The 27,381-nt window shown below is 37.3% G+C and overlaps 1 protein-coding gene across 4 annotated transcripts in view; it reads right to left on the bottom strand.

The window, feature by feature from the left end:
* LOC139943862 (beta-1,3-N-acetylglucosaminyltransferase radical fringe-like) overlaps positions 1-27,381 on the bottom strand; it is a 46,899-nt gene that overhangs the window by 9,685 nt on the left and 9,833 nt on the right. For all 4 annotated transcript variants that reach the window (XR_011786899.1, XM_071940719.1, XM_071940718.1 and 1 more), the window contains exons 2-8: positions 9,109-9,157; positions 7,607-7,649; positions 5,690-5,749; positions 4,953-5,100; positions 2,441-2,526; positions 1,980-2,050; positions 1,145-1,239 (exon numbers count right to left, since the gene is read on the bottom strand). Coding sequence is in view for 3 of the 4 variants with exons in the window: in XM_071940719.1 (XP_071796820.1) it covers positions 1,145-1,239; positions 1,980-2,050; positions 2,441-2,526; positions 4,953-5,100; positions 5,690-5,749; positions 7,607-7,649; positions 9,109-9,157 (552 nt within the window). In the remaining variant the exon portion in view is untranslated. The remainder of the gene's footprint in view (positions 1-1,144; positions 1,240-1,979; positions 2,051-2,440; positions 2,527-4,952; positions 5,101-5,689; positions 5,750-7,606; positions 7,650-9,108; positions 9,158-27,381) is intronic.

The raw sequence follows: 27,381 nt of genomic DNA on the forward strand, positions 1-27,381 counted from the left end.
TCCCAGTAAAAAAAGTTTTAAAAAAAGTTTAATAAAGGAAATGTCACAATGTTCCAACAGGACAAGTTTTATGTTCCGTTTCCACTTTGTAATAGTTGCCATCCTGTATCGTTTTACTGATCCAGGAGCCAGTATGATGATGAGTCAGACCCAGCAATACAGACCCTGACAGCCCCCCCCCCCCCCCCCCCACGGGAGGCACTGACTTCAGGATGCCAGCACTGTGTCATTACCAGCCCCTTCTGCCACAGTTAGTATTGGTTTTTCCTTTCTTGATTCAGCTGGGCAATTACGCCTTGGATTTGTGATTTCATGCCCCATTAATGCCTGGAAAACTCCCCGGGGAAATTTTCTTGCTAAGACGAAACAGATGGAAATAGTTTGATCTGGCCTTTAAAGCATTTTTTTTTGTTCTACTATGTTCAAAGCTTATTACCCTTGCATGTGAAAATTACGCCTCCAAAAGTACTTTTTTTGTGTGTGTCACACGCTAAAAAGAAAAAATTAAATTGCATTCTGAGCCCCAGGAATGTCTAACGACAAATTTTGTGGTAATTTTCTGCTGAACAGCTTTATGATATTAGAAACTGCTTATGCTACTATTACAGTTAGGTCGTTTGCAATACCAAGGCTTTGGCTTATGCTTTGTACTATTTGAAATCCTGCAACAAAATGATACATTTTCAAGATTGCTGACAGAGCCCAAGCCTAAGCCAGAAGTTGTGATTTAGAAAAGACTTACAGGCAGTGGACACTATTGGTAATTACTCAAAATAATTGTTAGCATAAAACCTTACTTGGTAACGAGTAATAAGGAGAGGGTGATAGTATAAAACATTTGTAGTTTTCGAGAAAGAAGAAATTTTCCACGAATTTGATTTCAAGACCTCAGATTTAGAACTTGAGGTCTCGAAATCAAGCATCTGAAAGCGCACAACTTCGTGTGACAAGGGAGTTTTTCTTTCATTACTATCTCGCAACTTCGACAACCAACTGAGCTCAAATTTTCACAGGTTTGTTATTTTGTGCATAATGTTGAGATACACCAAGTGAGAAGACTGGTCTTTGACAATTACCAATAGTGTCCAGTGTCTTTAAGTGAAATTTGAAAGACTTTAATGTGATAGTATTGAAATGACATTACCTGACTTAGAAGTCTCTGTTCCTCCATTCCTCCCAGCCCCTGCAGGTGAGAGTTGAACACCCCTACTCTTGTAAGTGGCACTTTCAGGAGACCATCTGTAAAACAACGATATAAAAGATTTTGATAAAGATTATCATCAAACAATGTTTTTTTGAGATTTTTCCAGGGTTTGTCCTCAATGGGATTTTTTTTATAGCACTAACTTGCTTTTGTAGCGTCTTGTGGCTAAGTGGAACAACCCATTGAATTCACAGGGATGCCAGTTTTCCGGATATTGCCTGAATTCAAATTTTTCTCAAATTTTTTCCAGCGCTCCGTGTTTCATCTGGCCCGAGAAAATATATGTGCCATCAACTCAACTACTGCGCAGATGGCAGGTAAGAACTAGTCTTGACCCAAGGTGTCAGCGATTAATTAGCATAAAGTGCAGTACATACTACACATGCAGTACTGATCATTGACGCCTTGGGGCAAGACTATTCCAGATCTCACAAAGATGTAAGCTTGATCTTAACTAAATATAAATCTTACTAAGCAGAGTGGGATGTCATAAGCCCTTCAATTTTATATTTGATAGGGCAACAGCATGTTTGTTTTTGCAAAGGGGAAATGCTTTAGGAAAATAGTAAGATGAACTGGAAAGATGTTGCACCAGGGCCAGACTCATGGGCAACATACTTCTGTGACCAAGCCCCCATCTTGTTTCTCTTTCATACAAATAAGTGTAACCAAACTGAGGCTGGAAGGAAAAATAGCCGGGCACCCCTGAGTTATACGAGAAAAATAGAACTACTTTTGCCATTAGGTATTCAGAGAACCTGACCATATAACTCACCTACAAGAAAACCAATCGATACATCATCTGGTAGACGAACTCTATTGCATAGATTCATAAACTTGCCTCCACTAAAAAGAAGATGAAAATTGTATAAGATAAGATAAGATAAGATAAAGTAAGAAAAAAGTGTTATCGTCGCACACTGGATTATTTTATTTAAAAAAAATAGTAAATGGCATAACAAGAGAGCTAAAAAGGACTCTTTTAAAGAGAAATGCGATGGGTAACTAAAGTGACACCCCCTATAGAAAAAAACTTGTGCACCCCCTTGTCCCCTAAAATTGTACTCTAGTTTTGGTCCAGTGCCCTGCAGTTTGTAACTCAATCGTGATAAGTTTCCAAACTATTCAAGTGACAGTTCTTAAGTTTGTCTGTCACTGTCAGCGGTCGTGCACACTTCCCCCTTGAGAAATCAAAATGATTGCTTGTCATGTTGAGATTGATGAGGAGTTACATACCTTGCCATGGGGGCCATTTTTAAAGCCAGGCTCTCGCTGATGCAGAAGCCAGCACCGCCAGTAGCAAACCAGAAGGAAATTTGCATCTGTAGAAGAAAGGTTATTTATGAGTGATAATTCCCGAGATTTTGCCTCTTTTTTTCTCCCACCAAGTTCCCAATGTGGGTATCAGTAGACCTTTATCATGGTGCAGCCATCTCAAATTTCTCCCATTGATATCAATGTTACCAGACCGAGGCTGGAATAACAAAATAGTCTGGTTCTTATTTGCAAAATGATTTATTAGCATTCACTCTTGTTATTCGATACGAGGAACATTGCGAAGATGGAGGCGGCATGGTAAAGGTCTATTTCCCAAGAACTTGGAAAATTTCCCAAGCAGTGGTCTAACGCTTGAAATATTACTTTTCTCTCTCAAGTATTTTCAGCTTACTACAACAAGAGAAGTTTTCAGTGCTCGATGTTCAAATAAAAAAAAAGTATACTTGCTCATTTTAAATTGTAGAGTGTTCTCTCTCATTTCATTCTATTCTTGTAGAACAAATGCTTGTCCAGTAAATATTGTAACCGACAAGCCCTGTGGTCTTATGAGTTCCCCCCCCCCCTTAAAGGCAATGGACACTCTTGGTTATTACTCAAAATAACTGTTAGCATAAAAACTTACTTGGCATAACGAGCAATGGAGAGCTGTTGATAGTATAAAACATGGTGAGAAACGGCTCCCCCTGAAGTAACTAGTTTTTGTGAAAGTAATTTCTCACTCAAATACTAAAAGACTTCAGGCCTGAAGCCTTCTATTAGGCATCTGAAAGCACACAAATTGTTGCAACAAGGGTGTTCTTTCATTATTCTCTTGCAACTTTGATGACCAATTGAGTCCGAAGTTGAAGTTTTGTTTTTATAAGTGTATGTTGGGATACACCAAGTGAGAATGCTGGTCTTTGGCAAATTCCAATTGTGTCCAGTGCCTTTTCTTCTCAGCTGGTAGTTTGCTCACGTCTCGCCCACTGATACCAAATCCTTTTCAAGTTCACCACACTTAACACCCATCATTCAGTTCTAAACATACGACTTATGTCATCATCGGTCTCCAGAGCACCTTAAGAATCCAGTCATCCATCTTGGGAAGAAATTCCATCCACTTATAACAATGACTCATGGGACAAACTAGGCAACAACTTGGCTGTGGCAACTTGCCAAGGATTTCATCACGGGAGATTGACTGTAAATTGTTTATCAGTCTAAAAGACTTGAAGAGTTATTGGTCACTTCAACTATGTTTAAAAAGAGATATAATTTATATATCTTGTCTGTAGCATGCTGTGGCCGAGCGGCCAAGATCACCGGACTTAAGCTCTTGTGCTTCTGGAGCAAAAGTTATTGACTTCTTCATTTGGATGGGATGTAAAGTGGTAGGTCTCAAGTGTTGTGCAATGCACATGAAAGAAACCAGATCACTAACGGTTGGTTTGCCCCAGTGCTTCTGGCAGTGGCTGCCGAGTACGCTGTAGCACCTTGTAAACCCATATAAGGTGCTACATTAATGGTTTGCGAACACCATGTGGTGGCTTCTTGCTAGGTAGATTACGTTCTTTGTTCTTTCGAGAACTTGTCTTGCTTTTATTTAAAAAGAGATATAACTTATTTATCTTATGCGTGGGCGTGTTGTAGCCGAGCAGTCAAGAGCACCAGACTCAAGCTCTTGTGCTTTTGGAGCCAAAATTATTGCTTCTTCATTTGGATGGGATGTAAAGTGGTAGGTCTCAAGTGTTGTTCAATGCACATGAAAGAAACCAGTTATATCACTTAGAATGTTTGTCCCAGTGTTTCTGGTAGTGGCTGCCAAGTGCACGCAGCACTTTGTAAACCCTTATAAGGTGCTGCATAAATGGGTCTCAAAAATGTGTTTCTCTTTTGTTCCAGCCTCTTGAGCAATTTCTTTTTTATTTTCGTCATTTTCTTTAACGAGGGTATACTCCAATCAGAACCCAGCACTGATTTCCTTGGAGGCCCCTAAGTACAACTGGTGGATCTGTGAGCTACATAAGACTCCATTACCATCTCTCAAAAAGTTCATTATCTTTCAAAGACGAACAATCTATCATCCAATATTCCCATGGGTAGTCCTCTATGAACAACTGTGAAAATGATGCTGCTTATATATAATTAATGAGTAGGGTAGATGGCTTTAGCTTTCGATCCAAACCGGACCTTCTTCAGAGGCATAAAACAAGTACAAACAAATACATATCCATTTATAGAAAAAAAAGGGGGGGGGAAGGATTAAGGGAAGGATCCACAAAAAAGCAGGAAAATTATAGCCAATCAAATGTTCTATTTCAGAAACAATTGGACGCTATGGACCAATAGGAGTAAAGTGGCGCGGACAAAGGATATTATAATTATATGTATTATCCACAATTGTAGTTCTCTCCGAGGAGGTTTTTCCCTGGGAGAGAACAACAATTGTGACTAATGATTCCAGCTGAGGATGGTATTGTCTTCTACTCACATATCCCCTGTCTCTGTCGAGTGCTTGAATGGCATGATTGAGGCTAGCCCTCCCTAGGTAGTAGTCCTGATGATAGTCGTAACCTTGTAATAGCAGCACCAAGTTTCTTACGTTGAGGTAATTATCATCGTCTAAGTGGCAAAACCACCTACGGAAGAAGATGGTGAAGAAGACGTCTTAAAGAGAGGGTATACCTTTGGTTCTAAAACTACTCCAAAAAATAATGGCCATACAAAAAGATGGACCCCTTTAAGTTTTATGTAGTTTTATGGGGTTTTTTTACAATTTTTTTAGGGGTTCACGAAATCCTGTTTATGCTTACAGTTGTTTTATATATTTCTGTATGTTTTTTCGCTGCTTGTTCAACTTCTTTCAATCTGCAAAGTGCCTTTAGCATCTTTTTAGGATGATTTTGGCACTATATAAATGCTTTTTATTATTATTATTTTTCTATAAAACTGACTTTGTAAGGAGCATGTTGATAGCGTTTTAAATTTTGAGAAATAATTCCCTTCAAAGGAACGTGGTTTTAGAGAGAGGGATTCAAGACCATTTCGATCTGAATATTCGAGTGAAACATTTCTCAGACTGTGTATTCTAATTACGGATTATTTTTTTCCTGCAAGAGCCAACACTCCCTCTCAAAAGAGATATTATACTATAGTAACTTCTTATTTTCCACATCATACATGCAAAGCTTCAAACACCATTAACATAAACTCAATCAAGTATCTCACCTTTTTCCTGATTTTAAAAATGTGTCGTACATAGAAGCAACTTTACAGCACAAGGCATTCCTGGCAATTCAAACGACAGAACAGCAAAACTTCAGTAACAATTACATAATCTTTCAATCAATGTCATCACCAATAAACCTCTGTAGTTTCTTCTGTGACAGAGTTTCAATTTTGCAGAATGCTTGACAAGTGTGACCAGGGCCCAATATCGTAAATCTGCTTAAGCACAAAAAAGAAGCTGAGCACAATAAAAATATGCTTATCAGATTATGGTTACCAGCCAAAACACTGTGTACAATTTGTGGTCGGTATCCTGCTTATTTTTGCTAAGCTGAAAATTTCAAGCATTGTTGTCCGCTTAAGCACCGCTACCCATGAAATTGGACCTTGAAATATGAAAAGGTGTAATAAAATTCACAACACAATGTGGGTTTGAAAACTTATACAGATTTTCTAAAGCATATATCGTGCCTGTCGGTCACAACTGAGTGGTCAGTCACTGACAAACTCAATCTGAAATGATTGATCATCCAGAAATTTCATTTTTAAAAACTTGGGTTTTATTTGTGTAGGCCTGTTTAATTTGTAAACATAAAGGAATGATTTTTTAGTGACATTATGTACAAGCATATGCATTGGAAACTGCAAACTAAAATGTTTAATAAAAAGGTAACCTTGTGTTTTGTTAATTGTTTTGATACAGCTACATCCATTCGATAAGCCATAAGTCATAAGCCATAAGCCATCTAAGGAAGTAATGGAACAAAGTAAACTCAACACATCTGTTTATATTTTAACAGCCTCATGGTCAACACAACTGCATCTCCCGATGGCAAGTGTAACTTGATTTTAATTAAATTTGACACGGCAACGTGTTGAATGAGGTGCAATATCGAAAGCAATCCTTGAAGTTGATATTTGCAGAAATAAAGGACGGTGTAAATATTCGTGGGGATCAGGGGCTGATTTCACAAAGCAGTGAAGATTCATCGCAAGACAAATTGTCATTATCACCATGGTGATTTGTACTGTGACATCACACTTTACTAAGCAACTTACGATTGATGTGCAGTTAAGATCAATCTTAGCTCTTTGTGAAATCGGCCCAAGGTTGTTTCAGTGGTTTCTTTCCCTGCCTTTCTTCTCTGTGGATCACGGTACGAATCCCCCCTTAGACTGTGGGTTTTCCCATTTTGGAATTTTTTACCACTTCTAAGACTGAAACTTTTTCTTGTAATTCCATCAACTATCCCATATCCTGTTGTTGGCACTAATAATGGTGTTGAGTGTGTTATAAATAATTAATAAAGTAAAAAAATAAATACATTTTTGATTACTTTGTTGTGAATTTGGTACTTGATGAACAAAAGGATTTTGTACGGAATGTTTATGTTTCGTTTTGTTTATATTTGTTGTAAATGTGAAATTTGAAAACAAGGATTTTGTAAACATACATTCATAAATACCTCAGACAGTTTTGCTATTCCTATTGCTGGAGAGCGCGTCACTTGGGTGTGTATAAACCTTTGTTTATGACCAGTAAAAAGTGTTAATTCATGGGCGTGACACGCGACCTTGCACCTGTTCTTATAAGACAGTTTCTTCATTCCTATTGGTCGAGAGCAACGGCTGAAACGATTTTGCCACATCACGCGATACGCGCGACGCGCACAGCATTCTCTTATAAGGAGTTGTTTACACCAGGGCCTTGACTGGGCCTTACCATTTCATAGCTGGAGGGGTGTTGTGTTGAAAGAAATCATTGAAAAATTATAATTTTTGCATTTATTTTACTTTTTGACCGAAAAGTGTTGATGTTTTTTTGACCGAAAAGGTATGAATGGGAATCAAAGGGTTCTTGATAATTTACCACACATTGATTCCCTTAGTAATACCTGACAAGAATAGTTGCCTTACCTTGAATGTTGTGATGAACAATTTGTGTTAATCAAGTGATCCCCTATAGACAGAAAGAAGAAACCATACATTAGTGGATACAACTATAAATGACCCCCAGCCCCTTTATGCATTGATGTCACACACGGCTACTGTTTGCCCATGGTCTGCCGTTACAAAAAGTATTTGAGAAGCGTTCAGGTTGGCGTTCAGGTTTCCTTACCTTTCCCCTCTGGACCCCAGGGCCCAATTTCATAACGCTGCTTAGCGGCCGATTTTGTGCTTACTGTGCGATTCCCAATTGATATCGCTGCTAACCGTAAGCTCACAAAAAGACGTGCAAACGCTCTGGTTGTTACCGCACGAAAATACCTGACGTTACAATGCAAATCCACGGTCAGAGCGCAACATGGTCGCCAAATTTGTCTGCTAACCTGTGAAATATGTTTGCACTTTAACAAATTTTTCTGATACAGTAAGCACGACAATTTCCTTACCGTTAAGCAGCGCTATGAAATTGGGCACAGATCACATCAAGTTGCTGGCACTATATGGGTTGGGTTTTCAGTCCCTATACCTGATTGCGTGGGTTTTCCCTAGAATAACTCCCTTAGATATTCCTCCCACATCTTAAACGGAAGTTTCATCTTTTTATTTTCTCTCCGTTGGGTTGTCTTTTCCTGAGTGTCCTTGGCTTCACAACCAGAATTAAATAAATTCAATTAAATGAATCTAACTGCACTCCCTTAAAGGGTGTATGTACTTTTTGTATGACAAAAACACCATGTCCACAGATTTACACTAAACTTACACAGTTTGAAGATAATGATAGTAGAAAGCTTCCCTGAAAATATTATGTGCTGAGGTGCTGTAGTATTTGGCAAATGAGTAAAACAATGTCATGAAAATAATTTTAGTCTCATGAGACCAAAATTATTTTAAGCACTTACAAACATATTTTCATGACATTGTTTTACCAATTTCTCAAAAACTACAGCGCCTCAGTAAGTAATATTTGAAGGGAAGCTTTCCACTATCATTATCTTCAAACCCTGTAAGTTTAAGAGCAACTATAAATATAAATATTAATAGTATTAATGTAAATCTCTATGGACATTTTGAAAAAGTACCCAAATCCTTTAATGTAAAAGAGTGAAAATTTCACTCTCTTGTCTGAGTGGTGTCAATTGTGCTCTTTTGAGAGTGAAAGTCAATCCGTGTCACTTTTACTGAGTGAAATTTGAACGGACTTCACTCTGAATGGAGTTGAACTTCTCCGTCTTCCACCCTAAAAGGAGTTGCCGTCATATGGCTCTTTGCAAGAGTGGTATGGAGGACAAAACAAGTGTTATTTTCACTCTTTTTACATTAAGAGAGTATGTGCGCATTACACTGGAACGGGGAATCAGACGCCCAAAATGGCGTCAACAAGATTGGATCAGAGACAGCTTGAAGAGTATAAAGGAAAGATGCAGAGTAGTGGCAGAGTGCTCATACATTTACAGTTTTTATTTATACCTTACCTAATAGTTGCCGATAGTGACGGTCTTCTTTGTCCGTAAAGAAATATGTCTGCAAGAAAAAAAATAGAAAAGGAACTTTTATGAACTAAGAAAAAATTAGACAATATTCTGCCAAAGACCATAATCCACAACACGTACGTGAAATAACATACATGGAGTGTAAATATTTGAGCTTAATCGATCATTGGAGTTACAAGAAAATAGCGGGGAGGGAACAACTATATATTTTTTTCAGACACTGACAAAAATATTTAAAGGGACATTTTTCATAATGATCAGCTTTATACCATGTGAAGTATTTGAAAATCTGTGATTGTTTATATTTTGTTATGCCAACAATGTTGCATACAACCTTTGCAATGGAGGTTTTCAAAGACGAAAGCAAGTAATAATAATAACAATAGTAATTAAAGATTTATATTGTGCGATTTCCACAAAATAGATCAATCGCGCATTACATCAAAAAGTGTTAAAAATAGTAGAACCAAGAAAAAATCTCCATTCATGGCCTGGAATTTTGTGTTTTAAGGGACGAGGCAAATTGTTTTTTTTTAGCCATGTGTTCTTCCTTAAATTTTAAGGCACCAAGGCCAACAACAGAGCCTATACGGTGGTCCTTTTTGTAAAGATATTTGCATTGTGTAATACCCCTTAAAGGCCACCACAAAATTTAGCCTCTATGTAAGTTGAGTAACATAGATTTGAAAGCTCAAAGCGAAACACATTTCATCATCGTATTGAGCGAACTCTGGCATTTCCAACAATGGCTCTCCACTGGTCTATTAACTCCATGAAACATACTTAAACCTCCTAAATATGTATTATGTCAATAAGTGACTCATGTCACATGATCCCTTTGTTAGAAAAAAATGAATAACCAGGAAATATCATCTGACAAAGAATAAATAGGCTTGAAAGCAGGAAGCAATAGTGAACCATTCAAGAAAGCTTTTCCAAAATGACATCTGGTTTTACTTTCATCTAGGTAGAACATCTGAGCAATCAAGCAGGTTGGAGTTTATAGACTTGTGGACAAGTCGTTAATGGGACCACGCGGTGAGAAAGTCGCGATATCACTGCTCTCCCGCGAACTGCTGGTTGTCCGTCTTCTACTCCCCATCGTCATGAGAGCAGTAGTCTCCCGGGGCCAGCAGTCTCGCGAGAACACCGCGGGAATCGCGGGGAGAGTCGGAACGCTATCACCACGACAGACATGTGGACAACGACTTGTCCACAAGCCTAGTAGGAGTTGGGAATTGGAGTACTGTTTCTTTTTAAGTGGAGTCAAGTTTCAGATTGACTCTTCTGTAAAAGTATTTATTTTTGGTACTGTTTTTGACCTTAGCAATGCAGGTGCGTGATTGAAAAAAAAAAGAGAAAAAAAACACCTTGCGGCACACTATTTTGTACAGCGTTTTATGTCTTCAGATCTCTTTGACTACAAATAGATTTTGTAGTCTAATTATTTAGTTCAATAACTTGTCTACAACCATCATCAAAATACATAAATGATAAATTGCCAAATTATCAAGTATTGTAATTACTTCAATACATTTGTTCTCTAACTTTCACTTGGTTTTTGTCACACATTCATTTTTGTTCCATACAAAAATAGTTGAAAACTGCATATCTAGTTCAGCAAACAAGGTGTTGCTTGCTAAAATTCCCCTTATTATACCGTTGCAAAATTTAATATTGTTGTTCCCAAATTACTATTAATTCACTTATCAACTTAATAAACCTGCACATGGCCTATATAACTATAAGACTTGGCTTTGAATTATGTATCAACATATCGTTTTCAAATGAATATGGCTGGAAAGAAATAACCAGTACATTTAAATGATTATCATAAGCATCCCTTAAAGTTGTTTGATTTTGTGTAATTTCATGACACAAGACAGTCCGCTGTTTTGTCGGACCAAATGTTGGGGTCTGCAAAATGACCGATGCCATGCAGTTGTAGTTCAAGAGGCAAATTTATATATTTTTTTATCACTACTCTAAAAAAACCACTGCAGTTGTTGTTCGAGCATGAACAACTCCTGAAAAGGATAAGGAACAATGCCAAATAGCGTAGTTAGTTTCAGAGATTTGAAGCCAATACACTTGTGGCCCTTTAAGGCATGTCGGCACTCCTAACCCCCTAGCGACCGTAAAACTGACTGTTTAAGTCTGGATGAATCCCAGCGCACAACAATATTTACACATTTTCATTCAGCATTAAAACTCTGTTCAATAGGGAAAAATACCGACAGCTTTATTCTCCACAATTCCGTCAGGGTGACCTTATAAAGTATAACCGTTCACACCTTTTCATCACGGCACTTCAAAGAGCTTTCTTTTCTCTTTTCTCTTTCTGTTATTTGAAAAACCAGAAGCCATTGATGTAAAATCCCCTGACCAGGTTGAATCAACATTTTTGTTGTGTTCAAATTACAAAAGGACTTTTAAGGTGTTACTTGTGTCAGAGACCCCTGGTAAAAACTGTGCCATTCCCATTTCACCAGGGGTCATTTTTAAAGTGAGGGAAAAAGAGAAAAGACAGCCAAGTCAAGAGTCCAATGCACAGGAACATTCACGTACCAGCCAAAATATTACACGTACTGTTTTTGACTGGTATCCTGCGCATTTTTGCAAAGCAAAATGTTATCAGCAATTTTTTTCTGCTGAAAGGCAGTGGACACTATTGGTAATTAGTCAAAATAATTGTTAGCATGAAACCTTACTTGGTAACGAGTAATGGGGAGAGATTGATAGTATAAAACATTGGGAGAAACGGCTCCCTCTGAAGTGGAGTAGTTTTCGAGAAAGAAGTAATTTTCCACGAATTTGAATTTAAGACCTCAGATTTAGAATTTGAGGTCTCAAAATCAAGCATCTGAAAGCACACAACTCTTTGTGACAAGGGTGTTTTTTTCCTTTTCATTATTATCTCGCAACTTGAAACAGCCTCAATGTTCCCAGAAGTACACTTAATAGAATTATAACTACTACCCCCCCCCCAAAAAAAAAAACACCCCCACAAATATATTTAAATACAAAGATAAACCAACAAAAAAACACACACACACAACATAAATGGAACAGGTAACTTTCCAGTTCCAAGAACTGAATTGTCTTCGTGAAATCAATGTAAAATCATGGAACAAAGGTTTCAGTCGAAATTCAAAAGTTAAAAATAGGTGTGCCGCAGGACTGCCCAACCTGTGTATCTAGCATAAAATAGGCATTTCAGGTTACCGTTTTTCCTGATTTAACCAAGGAACAGAAATTTTGAAATCAGACTTATGTAGCAAGAATATCATGCCTGATGTTTATTCCGCTTTTGATTGTCGGAACTGCCTAACAGTCTGTAAGTGTAAAAGGAGATCAAAAGTAACAGAACACTTCACACAAAAATGAAAACAATTGTATCAGCTTTGATTTTAAGGACACAAACAAAATCAACAAACATAAACAATGCAACAAACATTATCAAGAGCTGATATGTCACAGAGCCAGAGATGTTAAGAGCTACGTACAAATATTGAAAAAGACAAGATAGCAGATTTATGGATACATCAGGGTCGATTTGAACAATACGAGGCTAAAGTCTAAGGTCATACAGAAGAACAATATAACTAAAAATTGAAGATAATTTGATGTTGTTTTTTACAATAAAGCGTCCAACAGAAAGACTATAGCAAGCCCACCTGGGAAGTTTGTGTGTCAACTACCACTATGAGGGTAAAAAACTCTGCACCAAAAAGCAAAATGTATTCCTGTAGTTTGTTTGATTAAAGACCCAAGCCCCAAACCTGATCTAGTTTAGCAAACAAATATCTGCCAAGAAAATGAAAGGAACCCACCTAAACAAAAAAACCTTTAAAACAACAACTATTTGGTTGTGCACTGGCACTTGGTAACACATTTGCTACCAAAAGCTATCCAAAGCCATATTACTACCTCTACAGTGAAGCAGAAATGAAAACAACAAACAATTTTATCGCAAGCAAAGCTCAGCTAAAACAAACAGCTTTGAGAAAATGAGCTTTGATTTTTATTTCATGTCAGGTACCAAAGCAACTTTGTTGTACTCGACATGTTGTTCGCAACACTTCAAGATGCCAAAAACATGAACAATCCGTAGGAAAAGTTAATTTGACCCTTATTTGGTGGTTTCAATTGAGTTGATCAGTATCTATGACACTTTATGGGGTTATAGGTCTCAATTATAAATTAAGCTAAGTTGAACAAAAATCTAAGAACATGGAATTACGGTTTTTAAAAATTCTTGTTGTCGCTTCGTAGTTACATGTATGTGACCACATTTACTGTACAGCTGGCACAGTGCAAAATTTTAGTGCCACAGCTTTTGCAAATCATGAAGTGCCAAAAACTTTACACAAACAGCCAAAATGTTGACACAAGATGCCCTGCACACATAGACAATGTTTGCCCAGTTTTCACAAAGAGACAATCATGTTTAACTAAAACACGTTATAAACAAAACTAAAACAGATTTGCATGGTTTTAGATCTCTACTTCCATTAAAATATTGTATCCACGGTGGGCGGTGCTGGGCAGGCCTGCCCAAACCTAACAAATTTCACCCAGCAGTCTGAGCAAAATACGCTGTACTGCCCAGCCAAATTTCCCCTAGATTTCACTTCAGCAATGATGGCCACTGGATGGCCCCATATCTAAACATGAATAATTTTGTTGAACCGCTGGCCCTTGGTCTACCTCTATGATTGGATTTAGAGACCCCCACTAAAATTTGTCTAGCTACACTGCTCCCTAATTATGGCAAACTTAAATCGTCTTTGAACCAATGATTTCAAAATAAGCTTAACTTCAAATGCAGGTATTCTCCAAACATTAAAGGAACACGTTGCCTTGGATCGGTCGAGTTGGTCTTTGAAAAGCGTTTGTAACCGTTTGTTACAAAATGCATATGGTTATAAAGATGATTTAAAAGTAGAATACAATGATCCACACAACTTTGCCTCGAAATTGCATGGTTTTCCTTTTACTTTGCAAACTAACACAATCGGCCATTTATGGGAGTCAAAAATTTGACTCCCATAAATGGCCGACCGTGTTAGCCGACGAGGTAAAAGGAAAACCACGCAATTTCGAGTGATACTTGTGTGGATCATTATATTCTACTTTTAAAACATCTTTCCAATCATATGCAGTTTATAACAAACAGTTACAAACGCTTTTCAAAGACCAACTCGATCGATCCAAGACAACGTGTTCCTGTAAGCTTTGGGGTATTAGCAGACTTTTTAATTTTCACTTAGTGATGTTGCTGACACTGCAAATCCCAGACTAAAATTAAACATCAACACTAAACCTGCCACCAGCCCCCCCCCCCCCACACTTGGTAGGCATGTCCAGTGCTCCTACTGTACAAACAAACCCGCACGCCATTTGTTTTGACTCACAACATTCTAGGGTATTTTTTCTATTGTACCCCGTGACATGACAACCGATAATAGTGCATGTTGACATAATAACCACCTAAGCTGTGGGGGGGGGGGGGTTGCTAACAGAACTGTAGGATGATCAAGTTCAGGACCTTATAGGTTCAGATTGCTTTTTTTATGAACTTGTAGTTGAGACGGATTTCAGTGGTAGGCTTATAATTTAAAAGGCAGAGTATTGGACTGGTTGGGAGGGGGGGGGGGGGTTGAAATGAAGGCTAAAATACTTTAAAGTATTTGACCAAATTGACTGGCCTATTAAAAATAGGATTGACAATCGAGTTCCAAATGGTTTTTTCTTCATATTCTCTTCATTTCAAAAATTTAATTTTGCGGTACAGAATTCCATTTTCATTTATTTTAATCCAGCCTATTGTTTAAACCAAAATCACATCAAAAAAACTAGATATAATCATTTAAGCTTTCTCCCATAACAGTCATCTGCTGGCCACTTGAAGACATGTCAAAATTCTCTCCAAGCGGTCCCTACTTAAAATGAAATAAAGTTGAGGTGAAAAAGCTGGTGGTCTGGTTAAAGGATTTGGGTACTTTTTGTAACACAAAACACAATGTCCACAGATTTACATTAAACTAACACAGCTTGAAGTAGAAAGCTAACCTTAAAATGTTACTTGCTGAGGTGCTGTAGTTTTTTTGAGAAATGAGTAAAATAATGTCACGAAAATACGTTTTACATGCTAAAATAATTTTCGTCTCTTGAGCAAAAGATTATTTTTGTTACTAGTTTCTCAAAAACTACAGCACCTCAGTAAGTAATTTTCTAAGGGAAGATTTCTACCCTCATTATCTTCAAACTGTGTGAATGTAAATATGTGGACATTGTGTTTTGTGTTGTGCAAAAAGTACCCAGACCCTTTAAAGGCAGTGGACACTATTGTAATTGTCAAAGACTAGCCTTCACAGTTGGTGTATCTCAACATATGCATGAAATAACAAACCTGTGGAAATTTGAGCTCAATCGGTCATCGAATTTGCGAGATAATAATAAAAGAAAAAACACCATTGTCACGAGAAGTTGTGTGCTTTCTGATGCTTGATTTCGAGACCTCAAATTCTAAACTTGAGGTCTTGAAATAAAATTTGTGGAAAATTACTTCTTTCTCGAAAACTACGTCACTTCAGAGGGAGCCGTTTCTCACAATGTTTTATACTACCAACCTCTCCCCATTACTCCTAATCAAGTAAGGTTTTATGATTATAATTATTTTGAGTAATTTATTACCAATAGTGTCCACTGCCTTTAAATGACTCGATGCTAAATAATGATTGGTTCGCAAAGTTGTCCCGCTGGCTAGCCATTAAAATAAGTCTTAAAAGGGCAAACCCTGCCCTTAAAAAGAGTACATTAACCCCTCAACGTTCAACAAACATCACAGAAGACTGATTCAAAAAATGATTTCGCAAGCTAGTCCTCTGGTTTTCAAGAGAGGTTTATTCCATGAAACTTTCAGCTTTTCTTCTTGAGAATTCGTTGTATTTTCAACAGCCTTGGCCTGACTATTCAATATCACCCACAGAAATTTTGAAAAGATACAAATAACTTAGCAAGCCTAAAGACTGTTAAAAAAAAAAACCGCTGGGTAGCATGTAAAGTGTTACCCAACAAAGGAGTCACATTTTACCCATGGTTGTTTGCTCTCAGAGAAGTATGTGTTCGGTGAAAGGTTTAGGTTAACCCAGCGGTGTAACAGTGAATTACTCTCTAAATGCAAAAGAGTGAAAAAGCACTCTTTGAAGAGCCATATGAGGGGCAACTCTTTTGTTGAGTGGTCTTCCACTCTTTTAGATTGAAGTTTGCATCTTTTTGAGTGATTTTTCACTCTGTCCTGGAGTGAAACCCCTCTAAAAAAGTGAAATAGCCATCACTCTTTTTAAAGAGCCACATGAGTGACAACTCAAAATGTAAAGAGTGGTGTTTTTCACTCTTTTACATTGAGAGAGTAGACATTATGGGTTTTTTTCTTCACAGAACTCAGGCACGTACTGAACATACAGTGCTAACACACATCGGTGTAAGGGTAAAAAAACAAAAATTAATATTCTTTTTCACAGTACTACACTGCTGTGAGTCTAGGATATCAAGGACCCCCCCCCATTGCACTTTGAGAAAGAATTGAAATAAATGTTCCACAGTTTAGTATTATTGCAGCACTCACTTTCAAAAGGTTAATGGGCGTAGATCAGGCTCCATTGGTTTTATGTTTTTGTTATGGAAGTCTCTAGTTTCAAGGAGCTAAAAATGGCACTCGAGGACGACAAAATGGGCGGGTTGGGGGAAAGCAAAGTTACAAATAGAATGGGAAATGTAAATCAACTTTAGTCTTTGAATGCAGTGACACGGTGTCGTGAAATTAATCTTCCTGTAAAGGTCTAGAGCTTTAGCAGTCTCTGCTTTCAGCTTTTTTTCAACCTCAGGAAGTTTTAATAACCCAGATTGTTAAACACGTACTTTCATAATGTATCAATGGTGAAATGACTTCAAATGGGTTTATTGGTAAATGTTTCATTCATGCACAAACATTGTATAAAAAAGAAAAACACATCCCTTTTTTAATAGCCAGGCAGTTTATTTGCCTGCACCCTGAGGAAGTTTTAATAACCCAGATTGTTAAACAGGTACTGTCATAATATATCAATGGCAGTGACTTCCAATGTGTTTATTGGTAAATGTTACATTCAACCTCACACAATCTTTAAAATAGAAAAAATACCACTTTTTAAATAGCCAGGCAGTTTACTTGCCTGCACCCTCAGGAAGTTTTAATAACCTAGATTTTAACACATACTGTCTTAACGTATCAATCGTAGCCACTTCAAATGGATTTATTGGTAAATGTTATAGCCCAAACAAGAAAAAAGAAAGAAAGTTAAATATTATTCATACACACACATTCTAAACAAGAAAAACAAGTAATTTTAATTTTTAATAGCCAGGCAGCTTTACTTTCCTGCACCCACAGGAAGTTTTAATGACCTAGATTTGAAACACGTTCTGTCATAACCTATCAATCGTAGCGACTTCAACTTGGTTTATTGGTCAACATTACATTCACAACCATAGGCCTAAACTTTGAAAAGACGAAGTCTACATTTTAATGCTGTTTTTGTGAGTATCCATGCACTTTTTTTTTTCACTAACAAGACATTATATGGCTGGCTATGGGGTGTCGTAGCCGAGTGGATAAGAGCACCGAACTCAAGCTCTGATGCTTCTGTTCAGCAGAGTGTGGGTTCAAATCCCGGTAGTGACACTTGTGCCCCTGAGCAAGACACTTAACTTTAATTGCTTCTCTCCACCCAGGGGTAAATGGGGACCTGTGAGGGCAGAGATGGTTCTTGTGATTGGTTTAGCCGAGTAGCGCATTATTGCGCACAGGCTGTATACTCCCCAGGGAGTTGAGATGGTTTAAAGAATAATTTAAGGCCCAGTGACCAGGGGTAATATTGTCGGAAGCGCTTTGAGACACCCCTCGGGCATGAAAAGCGCTATAAAAAAACGGGTTATTATTATTACTATTATTATGGCTAGCTTTAAGGTGGGTGTGCACATGTTTTTAGTTGTTCCTATGTGTCGTAGCCAGTTAGTTAATCATTTTCTTTGTATTGTTCATTGCTTAATGTTTATTGCTTTTAAATATTGTTTTGTACAAATTGGCGCAATTTAGCCATTGGCTACAAGTTTGATTTGAATAAACCATCAATAATAAGTTACAATTTTGTTGTATGTATCATTATAAGTAAAAGGTACTCAAGGCTGCTAGTGCTAAGTAAAAATGATTACTTTTCTCACATATAGTTGAACGAACAAAGGCCTGCCTTTTTGCATCTCCTAATCTGTTTCTGATTAGCTGGTATAATAATAATAATAATAATGGACACTTTTAAAGCACCGGTATCCGCCGCAAGCGGCACTCATGACGCTACTCTACAAAAGAACAACTATTAAGCAATGAAAGTAGCAAAACAAAACAAGAAAATAAACTTAACAAAAAGCTTCTCTATGAAGATGAGTTTTTAAACTGTTCTTGAATATGTATGGGTGATTTGAAGAGTTTCACAGTTTCCGGGAGGGAGTTCCAAAGCCTCTGTGTTGCGTTCTATATGCTCATCAGCAAAGTCTCCATAATATGCTTACAAGCTTTTGTTACTATCTAACCTTGGTCATTTTAGAAAATCTAAGGGAAAACAAAAATGAAAATAATATTGTCTTTTATGACATCTGACAAATTTCCTCCTTGAGCAAAATAAATTAAAACTAAAATAGCTGAGGAAAAAGAGGTCGAGTGTTTTGTCTGGTCAGGAAGCAATAAATCAAAAAGGAAGTCGCAACTTGTTGATTACATCACTGACCTTCATCAGGTGACAATAAAAAAGATCTGGCTGTGATTGAACGCAGGCGTTTATTTGAACACTATCTTCATTGATTTCTGTTTCCAGCATGGTGGATTTAATTCTAAAGCTGCCGAATGACCTTAAAATCTCAAAATCCTGTATCAGCACTTTTCACTCTTTTCCACTCTTTCTAGTAAGCATAAAAAAAGTTATGTTGGCGTAACCCGACCTACCCTAAAAATATAGCCAACTCTGGATATTTTAATTTTTTTTAAGGGAAGAAATTTAATGATTAAAATCTATTAAAGACATAAAAATAAAATAATTGGCATCAAGAATTTAAATATAAACTATTTGTTGTGAGTAGCCTTGTTTGCTTTTGTTATCGTGTATCATGTAATTTTCATTGCTGGGAGGGGGGTATTTCCCTACCTACCTACCCTATTTTTGGGGGCCGTTAAGCCAACAAAACGCATCTGGAACTCTCTACCACTTAATCTTCGATCTTGTGTTTGTACCGCAAAATTCAAGTCTCTTCTCAAAAATTATCTTATGTCACAGGTTTTCAATGACTAATTTTGTTGCGTCTGTTTTTCTTTGTGTTGTGTTTTGTTTTTGTTTTGTTTTTGGTTTTACTGCGCCTTGAACACCCAGCAGGGTGGATATGTGCGCATTACAAGTCTTATTATTATTATTATTATTATTATTATTATTATTATTATTATTATTATTATTATTATTATTATTATTATTATTATTATTATTATTATTATTATTATTATTATTATTATTATTATTATTATTATTATTATTATTATTATTATTATTATTATTACCTACCCTATTTTTGGGGGCCCGTTAAGCCAACAAAACATAATTGTTTTATTATACCTAAGCAACATCAGAATCAAATGTCAAAAGTCAAGGTCCGACAGTCTGCCTTGTTGCAATCAGGTCACAGCTGGCAAGACATAGGAACGGAAGCCACTGGCCAGACAACCAGAGGATGCCACACGGTGTCCAGTTTCCTTTATATGACCCAATGTACAATGTACATACATGTATTTGCATGAAGTAACAAACCTATGAAAATTTAAGCACAGTTGGTCATCAGAGTCACAACAGAAATACATGTTCACTACTTTATTCAAACATCGGGCTCTGAACCAAAATTCATTATTTTACTTATTTCTCAAAAACTTAAAGGATTTTTTTGGGTAAAATATTTCATGAAAAGTTTTCCACAATGACCGCCTTATAATATGGTTTCAGGTGTTACAGCTTAACAGTTTTACAGTTCATCACCTAAACTATCTTTAAAGGCAGTGGACACTATACTTAAAATAATTTTCAGCATAAAACCTTACTTGGTAACGAGGAATGGGGAGAGGTTGATAGTATAAAACATTGTGAGAAATAGCTCACTCTGAAGTAGCATAGTTTTTGAGAAAGAAGTAATTTTCCACAAATTTGATTTTGAAAGCTCAGATTTAGAATTTGAGGTCTCGAAATCAAGCATCTGAAAGCACACAATTTCGGGTGACAAGGGTGTTTTTTCTTTCATAGTTATCTCGCAACTTCGATGACCGATCGAGCTTGAATTTTCACAGGTTTGTTATTTTATGCATACATTGAGATACACGACAATATTTACCAATAGTGTCCGGTGTCTTTAATGGGAGATTTAAAACCCTTTGGAGCTTCATTTACAATGAGAAGGGATGACAGTTGATACAATGTAAGTCATGTATTTAGCTTTAAAAAAGAAATATTTTCATTCATAATGGTGTTGTGAAACCCCTTAATTGTATATTCTTTGCCTACTTCATAAGTGCCTACTTGTTGTAGTTTTATTGTTACTTCCTGCAGATGAAGGACTCTCACAGTTAAATAATGGTGTCCAGGGCTTCAAGTTACCTTGTTTCGATATTAGAAACTTGAAGATTTATATAAGAATGTTATATAACAAAGCCTGGATTATCTAAGTCCTTTTGTCATATGAGTATAATACAAGACAACAATAAATCTTGGGACTGAAGTTTTCACTTCCTGGTCAGAAGGAACTAAAAGGAACACGTTGCCTTGGATCGGTCGGTCATTTGTTGGAGTCAATTTTTGACTCCCATAAATGGTTGACCGTGTTAGTCGACGAGGTAAAAGGAAAACCGTGCAATTTCGAAGCATGTTTGTGTGGATCATTGTATTCTACTTTTACAACATCTTTCTACCCATATGCATTTTAGAACAATTATTACAAACGCTTTTCAAAGACCAACTCGTCCGATCCAAGGCAACGTGTCCCTTTAAATAACGAGCTGCCCTAAGGAAGTGCCTCCTAACCTTGTGTTTGATTGTTATATAATGAAATTAAAATGTCCTTCCATTATAAAGAAACCCTTGCAAGTACTGACTTCTCCATCTATCCTGCTTATCCTTTGACTGAGAGGGTCTTAGGTGGGGTTGGAAGTTGGTGTAACAACCCCACTGCTAGGAAAAGGAACATAAAATACAGAACAGTTCATCTTCAGCGTCTTGAGTACCTTGCTTGGTAGATACACGTGCACAATTTGTGTCACCGTGGTCGAGTGGTTAGAATGATCTATAGCTACTAGGATATGTGCACTACGTGAGAACCAAGTATACTAGATCATGTTCTTTGTTTTCTTGAAAAAGAAAAGTTATTTAGGCCTACACCAGTTGTGAAAAAAAAGTCTGGAGAAAGAAAATGCTGAGTAAAAGAAGCTTTGAGGCATTTGTGTATATTCCTAACCCTCCTACTCTGGTACCATTTTCCAACAACACATAAATGTACAAATGTAGACAATTTCTGTATTAAAAGTGTGCCCCAACTGAGACTTTGGAATCTAGTATTCTCTGCAGACTTTCCAAATCTCAGCGTGAAACTGTTCTCTGGAATTATCCAGTCTGGATAATAGAACCGAGAACCGTGGTAGAACTAACACATGAACAAATGTAGATAGAAAACAACATGAAGTAAATCTGGTTGTGTCTGTCTGTATTAAAGGTGCGCCAAAACCGAGTGTCAGATTCTAGTATTATTCTCTCCAAACTTTCCATATCTCAGCATGAAACTATTCTCTGAAATTATCCAGTCTGATAGAACCGTGGTAGAACTAACACATGAACAAATGTAGATAGAAAACAACATGAAATAAATCTGGTTGTGTCTCTCTGTATTAAAGGTGCGCCCTAACTGAGCTTCCTTTGAAGAAATCTAGTATTCTCTGCAGAATTTCCATATCTCAGCGTGAAAACTATTCTCTGGAATGATCCAGTCTGTATAAAATCTGCTAATCATGTCAACCGGACGTAATGTGTTTCACTAAAAGGGTTTACTGAAAGGAATCCGAACCACAGAGTTAAAAAAAGGGTCGTCGCCACCTCGCACCTCGCTTACAATACCCAACAATACAATGTACGGTGGGGAGTCAATCAAATCCACGCTCAAATTCACCACAAGATGATGTACTTGTAAGGCCAAATGAAAAAAAAAAACATGCGAAGCGTTCTGCCTTTTTGAAAAAATTAAGGAGTTTTTTGTTTGTTTATGTCTGTTAAAATGTAACCATATCTTATGAAAAAGAAAAAAAATGGAAAAATGAATTCCCCTTTTTTTCTTCATAAAAAAACAAAAACAAAAACAAGGCTTCTGAAAAGGAAGCAGGCGGGGACGCTAAACATGTTTTTATTTTTATTTGGCCTTATACATGTCGTTTGACACATTCTTCAAACGATGTGATTGGTACACCTTTTGGTTAGAAAGATTTGTGAGTGCATTGTTTTCTTTCTTTAGTAGGAGAGTCTATAAGAAATTGAGATATCAACCATGTGTAAAAGCTTTGAAAATGTTTTTAAGAACACAACAAACAAGTGTGCACAGACCCAATTTCATAAGGCTGTATGCCAAGGCCATAACAAAATGAATTTGCTTGTCTAAACATCAACCATGTCTACAAGATTCAGCTTTAAAAATGTTTTAAGAACGCACTAATAATTGTTGCTACACAGGGCCCCCGAAAAAACCTAAAATTGACTGACTGACTCTTCCTTTTAAGGACGCTCTAATGGCAAACAAACCAGAAACACTAGGGTTAGCCCAGCTACTCTTCCAGGATAAGTTTTCTTGGTTCTTTTACTTGCACTACCAGTTTAAGTACCGGAACCTAGGGCTTAATGTCCCACTCGAAAGACAAAGCAACATTCAGGCTTGATACTTCAAGGAGGCAACGAAGCGATTGCCAAGATGCCCCCTGGTGCCCTTAAAATGCTCCAGTAGAAGTTTAGTTTACTCACAGGGTGCCCTAGGTGAAAATGCCTTGGTGCCCTTGCCCTTTCAAAAAACGCATACAGGCCTGAACTATGGCTAAGTATCTTGCTCAATGATACAAGTGTCATGACCGGGACTAGAACCCACACTCTGCTGATCAGAAACACCAAAGCCTGAGTCAGGTGCTCTCAACCCCTCGACCACAGCAAATCAGTAGATTTGACCTTTAGATGACCTCTGTTATGCAGGATGACCCTTACAAGTGATTCACCAATAAAACAAATTGGTGTCAAACATCCTCTGAGAGATTCGCTGGACCATGCTGAAATTGCCAAACTTGGCAGTTTGAGTGGCTGTGGATAGGGTCCAATTTCTTAAACTATATAGCTCCATGCTTATTGCTTATATAGTACATAATAACTTTTGCTAAGCAAAAATAGGTTACCAGCCAGAATACTATAGAATTACTATTGCTGTGACTGAAACTGACAACTTTAGCAGTGGCTGTGGCTAGGACTTGATTTTAAAAAGAACACAAAAAACTTGGTTCACAAGAACTGTGGTTACCAGCCAAAATTCCTTAAAGTTTACATTATTGCAACTGGCGCCCCACTTCTTTTTTTTTGCTAAGCAATGAAATTTGCCTGCCAAGCATGCACTATTTTCTGCTGAACAGCTTCATGAAATTGGGCCCCTGCTCTGTGTCTTTAAGTTTTAAGTAAAGAGGAGGTAAGTAAAGAGGGGGGGGTGGGAGTTCTGAGTGGAGGTTTGAAAAACAAATGAATCAACAAAGGAGAGTACAATCACCTTTTGTATTCCCTCGTTGAGCTCCACCCCTCTTTCCCTACCCTTATAACTCCACCCACCACCCCACTGCCCATTCAAGTCAAGACGCACATGCACTTCAACAAAGGAATTTCTGTTCCAGGCCTCCTCCTGTCGTCCGTTATATACTACAGTGAGTCATCAAAAATCATCAAAAGCGTTATCGATTGCGATTCACAGACGGAATGATGGAAATGTCTTGATAGTGCATTATTTCCCTCCTCGCAATCAAGAGGGGGGTATCGTTTACCGAGTAATTTACATCAGGGGTTACTTGGTTGATAGTTTAGGTCAAACGGCAACGGGGGAGAGAGAGGGAACCATATGGGACTGCCGTATGGATGTAAATACCATCTTAATCTTGACTGCTTTTTCAGATGTGAAATGAGCATATATCAAAGTGTTTATTGCCCAATAAATTTGAGCTGCTTGAAGCGTGTACTTTATATTTTTTTATGTTTCGAGTTGTCTGGCTGGATTGAATCTCTGGAGAATTCATTGTTTTTGTCTGATTATCGAAATGCGCTGTTTATTGTTTTGTTTTACGTAGAAGTATCTTTGTGCATTTGACTATGTGGAGGACCACTTAGAATGAAACATTGTATTCTAATGATTTACATTTTGTGTAGAGTTAGTTCAAACCAAAGTGACTTTGGATGTGGTTGAGACTTTGGCTCTGGCTGACAGCAGATTTTTTTTTTTTAAACGTGGTCTGTCTTACCATAGTGAATTTTTGTAAAATTGCAGACAAACTTATCGGCCTATCACTTAGCTATGACACCACACAGTAGGTAAGAATTTCACTCTCATGTAAGAGTGGCCCAACTTCATAATAGAGCAGCTTGAGCAGAAAACACTTTTTTTAAAGCAAGTGGAACTTAGCAGGGAGCCAGTCACACACCTATATCTGGTATATAACTTAAAAACTGTTTTCTATCTTAATTTTGAAAGTGTTGATGTGAAGAAAATCAACCCTGGTAAACTAAAAATTGTTTTCTTACTTTGATTTTCTAAAGAATCTCACTGTGGGGAACCATTTTTTTATAAAAAATTTCTTGTGGACCTTTGTTCCATTGTGTAAATATCCCCACAGCTCATGGGTATGCCTATAATAATAAGTAATAATTACCAAATTTATAGAGCGCCTTTTCCAAAGGTACAAAGTGCTAGGGATAATGCAACCAAAAACCCAAAAGAGAATAAAGAATAGTAAGCAAAAACACAAAAAGTGACAGAATCAAAAACACATTAGATGGAACAAGTAAACAAATGTTTTCAAAAGTCCTTTAAACTGTTCTACAAAAGAAGCGTTCCGGAAATTTGTTGGGAGTGAGTTCCAGTTGCAGGGGACCAGCGATTGAAAATCCAATGAAATTGTGTGTTTCAAAACGTTTCAAAGTCCATTTTGGACTCATCGTTGTAGGAGAGCATGCGTACAAATCCTTCATATTTGAATGTGTAGCTGTGTTCTCTTAATCAGTTGTCGTGACAATAATGACGATAAGTGTTAATATTTTTATGAAGTTTAACTTTTCAGAGCCATTCGAAAGCCAGAACCGGGGACCAGTTCAAACTCTTCTCTACAGTCTGTCCAATGTGAATGCATTCCATTGAGGAATGCTGTCAATTGCACTAACAATGACTGATGCCCACCGGTAAGCTTTGATCTTAGCGTTATAAGTGATTTGGCGCTACTTTGGAAGTCACCTAGAATACACACACCCTGCGGGTAACCATCTAGTCCATGCATCCAGTCACGTCCATAAAGATATGGACAATTTCAATACATAATATTATTGGCCTCCAGGCAGCAATCCTATACTGGGTGAATACAATCAAATTATGGAATACTTGTGGTTCGGCACAAGGGGGGGTCAATTTATTTTTCGATATCAAAGGCTGTTTTTCAGGCTCTGAGAAAGTTAATTGTAGAATCCCCGGTCAGGACTACAAGATCCAGGGTAGTCTGATGACAAAATATTTCCAGGATGATTTATGTGTCTATCATAAGCGTAAGAAATTGTTGTATGAAAATACAATTGCCATTTTTTTTTTCGTTCAAAATTTGTACAATTCAGTTGTGGTCTGATACCGACCTTGAACAAATTTAACAAACACCTTACTGTGAGGACACCCACATATAACTTTGGGTAAATACCTCCCGCTCTTGTATTACCAAGAGAGTACACAAAACATCATCACAAAAACCTTTTAAACATTTGATGTGGCTTTCAGTCTGTCAAAGAACCAACTTCAAAACCATAATTGCTTGCTTGGCAAATGGCAAGCTATGAATGACAAGGCATGATCATATTCCAAGGAACTTCTCTCATCGTGTACTCCAAATCGTTATCTTTGATCGAAGAACAAACTGTCCCTAAAACATTCTCATCCCATAGTGATTACCCTTTTCAGTACCCATTCCCAAACTCTGGAACTTTTAACAAAATATGCAGTTTCTAAGAAAAAACAAATACTAGTAAAAAAAAAAAAAAATTGTTCAAATTTAGGCGCCTTTTTCACTTATAAGGCCTTTTTCATTATTACGGATATGAAATTGCAATAAACGACCTAGTACTGAGATGACAATTTCATATTATTACCTGTTTTACAGGGACACCAAGAATCTCCCATTGACAAATTTATTCATAAAATTGTACTGAACGACTACCAAATAAATAGGAAATTGAAGAGCTGACGCTCTCGCTGTTTGTTTTTCTTATCTGAACAGGAATCCTTCAAAACGTTGATTAGCTCAAGAAGGAAAAATCAACCGAACAGAACAATTCGGACATTGGGATGACAGCATACAGGAAGGGCAAAAACAGTCAAACAGAAGATTAACAAATTTTCAGTGGATTGCTACGGCTCACTCAACAGCTTGAGTTTAAAGGCAGGGGTCTTTGGTAACTACTAAAATAATAACTATAAAACTTAAGAATTGTTTGAAGCTTTGCATGGTGTGGGTGGAGAAATAAGGAGAAACTATAAATAAATAGTAAACTTGAAGGTGTGTAAATCTCTTAGGGTGAGTGTTGGGTCTGAAAAGAGCCGGTTTGGATCTCAGCGTTTCGAACAGTATACTCTGCTCGTCTTCAGGAGAGTACAAACTTAATTGGCAAGAGACACTGCAGCTGTAAAAATGAAACCTTTCTGAGGTTGTGTATTCCAATGGGAGACTTAGGAACGTAGGAACAATGGGAACGTAGGTGGCAGCAGACCTACCAAATAAATTTCCATTGTTAACGTAGCTCTGAGCTTGCGCAAATTACCGAGAACAATGGAATTAACCTGGTAAAGTCTGCTGCCACCAAGCGTCCCAAAAGTCTCCTA

Source organism: Asterias amurensis, chromosome 11 (genome assembly GCF_032118995.1).
Source record: "Asterias amurensis chromosome 11, ASM3211899v1".
Classification (NCBI taxonomy): Eukaryota; Metazoa; Echinodermata; class Asteroidea; order Forcipulatida; family Asteriidae; genus Asterias; species Asterias amurensis.